At 45.1% G+C, this 6,226-nt stretch overlaps 1 protein-coding gene across 1 annotated transcript in view; it reads right to left on the bottom strand.

Moving 5' to 3' along the window:
* Positions 1 to 946: 946 nt before the first annotated feature.
* Positions 947 to 6,226, bottom strand: part of YY1 (YY1 transcription factor) — a 45,055-nt gene continuing 39,775 nt past the window's right edge. Inside the window, exon 5 of the mRNA XM_065518456.2 lies at positions 947 to 6,130. Coding sequence (XP_065374528.1) covers positions 5,948 to 6,130 — 183 coding nt within the window. The 3' untranslated portion in view covers positions 947 to 5,947. The remainder of the gene's footprint in view (positions 6,131 to 6,226) is intronic.

The following is a 6,226-nucleotide window of genomic DNA, read 5'->3' as shown; positions in this document are numbered from 1 at the left end:
GAGGCTGAGGCGGGTGGATTACGAGGTCAGAAGTTTGAGGCCATCCTGGCCAACATTGTGAAACCCCCATCTCCACTAAAAATACAAAATTAGCCAGGCGAGGTGGCACACACCTGTACACCTGTAATCCCAGCTACTCAGGAAGGAGGCTGAGGCAGGAGAATCGCTTGAACCCAGGAGATGGAAGTTGCAGTGAGCTGAGATCGTGCCCCTGCGCTCCAGCCTGGGAGGAAAAAAAAAAAAAGCAATTTCAAAGCCTTAGTTCCTTCCCATGTAAAATCTACAGATTTTCCACCCAGGCTCTTGCTCAGCTCAGCCCTACCTAGGGCCTTCACTCAGCAGTTCTGGGCTTGCACAGGCCTGTGACTTGCCACCTCAGCAGCATTCTGTCAGCAGCCCCTTCTGTCACTAGCAAAAAGGGAGTCACATGTATCCAAGTAATAACTTCACGCCTCGCTCTGAACCTTGCTCTGCAGAACATCAGACAGAACATCAGACACCAAGGCCCCAGCCGGGGGGAAGAAGCTCTGCTCTGCATTTTGCTTTTGGCTAAATCCTAAGTAGCTCTCAGTGTATTTGGTCAAGTTCTTGAGAGTTCATCCCTGTTAGCTCCAGAGCTTCCAGGGCTGACATGGGCTCACAGGTCTGGCTGCATGGGCATTTCACTGGGCTGTGCTTTCCAAACAGTAGGTGAGGCTCTCTTTAAAACACCCTCTGGCTCCTGAGCCCACCTTGGAGCTGAAAGGTTACAGAAGCATTGCTTGCTGGTGTGAGACCAAATCCTGGGAGTTCCCATTCCTGTGTGAGAAAGCAAGCCACAAGAACTGCCCCAGGCAGTTCAGGCAACTCTTAGACCAGGAGGGGTTCATGGCCTGGTTTCATGTGCAGTGAAACACTAAAGAAGTAGCTTAGAGGACTGAGGAACAAACAAGAACCACAGGCATTAAAAAGCTTAACATTATGCATTTATTATATTTTATAGAGCCATATTACACATGCTTGGTGCTTCAAACTGAGTTATCAATGTTTTTCTGGATGCAAAGCCATCTGATGCTGGATGCGGATGCCTTAAATACTATATTTCTGCATCTATGACCTATGAGCTAAGGAAAAACCAAGGACAATTCCAGAAATGGCAAAGAACACTTAAGAAAAAGATGTACATGAGACGAAATGCTAAGTCCTTGAGCCAGGGCCTACAGAAGTTACCAGAAAGCGAATAAAAACAGAATTTTTCTCACCACCTGTTGATAATATAGCCTCACATGTTGGGTATGGACATTGTAGAAAAAAGAGGTTACTCCGTTTGGTACTGATGCCTTTCTCCCCTCCATGATGTGTGTGGACATTATGCGGCCCCCAGAGATAGCAGCAGATAGAACAGAGCATGGCAAACTGCCCCCTCAACACATCCCGGTAGTTTTTTACAGCGTCTGGGTGTCTCATGAAAAGTGGTCAATTTGATCGAACTTGCCTGTGGAAAATCAGTGTGCTTCAGGTGAATGTGACGCTATCATACAGTCTCCTCTGACATCCAGAATGCTGGCGGGGAACATGGGGCTGGGTGCCTGCTCAGCCAGGACCAAGCTCTCCATGTGTCAACTCCCGCCTTACAGCACCCAGTTTGTGGGAGGTTTGCTTTGCCTGCTGACCTGATGCTAACGCTCAACTTAAAGGCTCCGTTCCAGATTTTATAAGGGGACTGGGTGATATGTGTCAAGTACCTGCTGCCCATACTTCCTATCAACCCTCAATACAGTCCCAGCTTAAAGATCCTCTCTGGCACCACACTGATCCCTCGGGCCTGGGGTGGATGCCAGGAAGCCTCTTGGCCACAAATCTGCCCTCTTGTGGGTTAGAGGCCAGCCCTCTCCTGCCTGACGTGACTTGTCTGAAGGGCCTGCACTTAAACCATCTTCAGGCAACCAGGGCATCTGAGCATAACCTGAGCAGTAACAACATAAATCAAGGGTCAGTAATATGGGGTGAATGAGACCTAGCCAGCCATCCAGTCAGATGCCGCCGTGCAGGTAAGTATGATTCTGAAGAAGGCGTAGGGTACCTTTTGTCCTGTAAAGTCAGAGAGCAGGCTAAGAAGTGCATGGCCAGAACTCCAAGAAAGTGCAGGTTGGGGTTTCGACTTCCTTCCCCACCACTTGGGTTAAAAGTTCGAGTAGAATGCACTTGCCAGGACCTGCTGGGCCTGAACTCTGAAGAAGTGCTGCGATCACATTACTGTCAGTGGATCCAAGACAAAGGGCCCGGAGCCAGACAGTTGCCCCCTACAGCCGAGGGTCCAAGGCAACCCCGTGACTCAGAGTTGGCTTCAGCAAGCCGGCAGAGCAGCTAGGAGGAAGCCTCATGGCATGGCTGTGGCATCAAGTAGGCGTCTGTGAGCAGCCTGGCTCTCACCAGTTTTCACCTCTGGTATCCTTACTCTTGCTGGGGATCCGATGTCAAGAAAATAGAAGAAACTTAAAGAATTAAAGATCAACAACATGAATATCCCAAGCCAGGCTGATTTCCAGGTCACAGAAGTCAGAGACCCTGGAAGCGATCAACTCTCTCTGCCTCTAGTGGGGGTGGGAGGTGGGTAGAATTATCAGGTTTCCAATTCAAACACTTCTTTTAGGAGGTCAGGTTTTCCTGTGCCGCAAACATAAACTCCGGTCTGAGACCAATCTGGAGCACGTCTCCACAGTAAGTTTTGCAAGGCAGAGTGCAAACGGACGGGGGGCAGTTCTCCAATGTACGAACTCTCAAACACTGCTCAGGGAGGCTTCCCCCGACTGGAAGTGATTCTTATCTACTTGTGAAGACACGAACTTGAACTCTGCTTGGAAACATGGACAGGCATTGTGCACGCTATCCTGTGAAAGGGTCTTATTTAGCAAAATAAGTGACATTTAGACCTTTTACATGAAAACCAAAAAGAAAATTTAAAAATCCCGATTTTCCTCAAGTCCTCAGGCCTTGAAACTAGGCAAAGCACACAAACACCATATGTAACCAATAGCATGAGTTCAGGGTCATCTTGGAAAATAAATGTCACTCTGGGGTGACAGTTCTTTATACAAATAGTATGCTCCCCCTCTCAACCCCACTACCAAAAAGGGGGAAATAATAAGAAATTCAAAAATAGAAAACAACATCTTGTTAAGTGTAAACTTATCCTCTGGAGTTTTTATATTACATATGCTAGAAACATGCATTTATTTCTGCTCAGATGTACGAAAATATGTCTATCAGTATTACTTATAAATCAGATTAATCCTCAAGACAATGGACTCGCTGTTAGAACACCATTTCAAACCTTAGTAAATTACATCGTTAGCAAAGTTATAAGTTCTAACCACAAGCAGAATGGGTTGAAGTTACACCCAATGAGAACTACCTCTACTCTTTATATTGTTGCTCATTTGTTAGTTTCCTATTGTTGCAAAGTCAGTGCTATGTTAACAAGGAACTTGTTTTCCTGGAACCCCAGATTAAACTCCTTACAGAAGTTAACTCTGCAGACTGAGAAGACATGTGAACAGAGAGAGTCAAGGGGAGTGATGACTACTTCAGAGACAGGAAAGGACGGAAGAGATGACCAAAGGCACCCCCAAGGGATCAAGGCACAGAGGAAGAGGGACTTCATCCACACAGGAGCCTGGCTTCTGCAGGCCGTGGCATGGCTCTCGGGGCTGCCAGCGGGGCTCCCCATAACACAGGTATGCTCTGCGGTGGGCCCTTGGGCAAGGTCCTGAGGACAGTGCCAGGGCCAGGCTCCAGTGCAGCACAATGCTGGGCAAAGGACTCCTAACACAGCCATGCTGGGGCTACTCAACCCGACAGTGGGGAGGGAAGGTGTGGGTGCTCACAAAGCAGGCATCCATAGAAGCCCCTGCCCAGGTCGAAGTCAAAGAACGACACGTTCTCATCCGAGCCCTCGGCACTGAAGACCTCCACCATGGGCTGACCTCTCTCCTGACTGCCAGATACAGCAAAGCCTGGCTTACCCAGAAAACAGCTGGGGGCTTCTGCTTAACTGAGTTCCAAACTACCCAAGGGCTAACAGATTCTGGACAATTTTTTAAAGGGTCTCAAGTTAAATGTTTCATTCATGATTCACAAAAGGCACTTCAAAATTCCAGAGCCACAGGGTCACTGTTATTGGGTCTCCAGCCCTCCTGTACGGGACCGATGGAGAAGCTCTAAGACATCGGGCTATGTGTTTCACCTGATGGGGTCCCTGGCCGTTTGTAAATAAATCTCGGATATTAGCTAGTTTGTCATTTATCTTGCAGTCAAGCATACACAAAACAGAAAGACACAGTATGTTTGCACTTTGAATAAATGAGATTTTGCTGTATCATGGCAGTTTATAAAATATTCTCAAGTCTGTTATTTGACCGTAAGATCCAACATTGTAATTGTACATTTAAGAGGTTACAATGTGAGAGGTACTCATTGAGCACAATTTTTCTAATAATCTAATCACCTTGCTGATTTGCACCCAGTGTCCATTTAGAAACATGAAATTACGCTACTGGTACTCAATTGCCACATTGCTAGTATTTAATAAGGACTCCACTAGACGGAGGAACAAGGGCTCTCAAACCAAATAACCAGTGACCACAAGCATTTCCTGTCAAGACAAGCCAAGGCCCTGCTGGAGCTGCCTCTGAAGGCAGCAGGGTGGACAGGCCTGGTCTTCCCTCTGTGTGCCCCACTGCCAGGTGGCACCTTACCTTGCACAGGCGCTCAGGCTGCACAGTGGTAGATGCTTCACTCACACTTGCCGGGGGCTAAAATCACAGCCTATGACCAACCTGGCCTGGGGTGTTCTGAGGTAGTTCCTGAACTCGGGATGCCTGTTACCTACTCTCCTTCGGATGTCAGGACATGTAGGAAGTATTAAAATATCCATGCATCGCTTTCATCAATAATCACTGTAATTGAGTGCAAAATAAAGGAAACTTGAGTTGCTTTATTTAGCTTCCAATTTCTGGGAGGCTCAAGAATTATAAGTATTCTGGACAACAAAAGAAAATAAGACTGTGCTTACAGATCTTGTTCTGCCATATTCTTGCTTTAGGATTGCTATTTTATTGTTGCCCTTTCTGTTACATGGGATGTACACATCAGGTGTTAAAAGGTACAATACATTCTACAACTGAGCACCACTTTCTGTAACTGAACAGGCAAAGAAATTACACTGAACATCAGCATCTGGCAGTATTTTTTGGAAAAAAAAAGTGACTAAAATGGGTTTAAATTGATTAACACTATTAAATCACATCTAATATTTGATACTACATGATTCAATACAGCTATACGATACAATTATACAAAATGTGTTAACATCAAAGAATACAACCAAAATTAAGATAGCAAACAAAACCTATATAACTTTTTTTTTTTTTTACAGGAAAATACTTTTGAAGTATGCATGTAACTGCCCATTCTTTTAAAGAAAATCTACTGCAAGCAAAGTTATCAACCTCCAGAAAAATCACACATAGCATTACTAAGCATATCCCCAAAAAAGTGTACAATATGCACACTTGGAAAATACAAAATTAAAAAAATTGTAAGCAACAGGTGAGCTTCATATTTATAAGAATGTGAAAAGAAGTCCCATTTTTAGCACTGTTGTATAAAGAATTGTCTTTTGATGCGAAGTTCATGAATTGTCCTCCTGTTGGGACCACACTTTACAAAAACACTGTGTTTTTGAAACGAGATTACAGAGCAAGATAGAGCATCTTAGCAATGTCATCTTAGTAAAGTTTTTTTTTTTTTAAATTTTTACTACTTTATCAAAACATGTCCCTTAGGTGTGTAGGATTCATTTTTAAAATTCTTCCTAGAAATAATATACAAAGGAGAGGCATATTTATTCCCAATCACACTTCTGGAAGATGCTTCCCGTGGTCGAGAAGGGTCTTCTCTCTTCTTTTCACTGGTTGTTTTTGGCCTTAGCATGTGTTAAGATGTGAGATTTCAGGTTAGTTGACTGAGCAAACTTCTTATTACAACCATCGAAGGGGCACACATAGGGCCTGTCTCCGGTATGGATTCGCACATGTGTGCGCAAATTGAAGTCCAGTGAAAAGCGTTTCCCACAGCCTTCGAACGTGCACTGTCGAGGAAAGACCAGAGATCAACCCACTCAGCAACTCTGACCAGACCCTGGGAGTCAGTAGCTCACTGCTTTGCTAGAGAACAGCCTATGTAT

Source organism: Macaca fascicularis, chromosome 7, assembly GCF_037993035.2.
Source record: "Macaca fascicularis isolate 582-1 chromosome 7, T2T-MFA8v1.1".
Taxonomy (NCBI): domain Eukaryota; kingdom Metazoa; phylum Chordata; class Mammalia; order Primates; family Cercopithecidae; genus Macaca; species Macaca fascicularis.
Note: the sequence above shows the minus strand (reverse complement) of the source record. Positions and strands in the feature narration are given on the sequence as shown.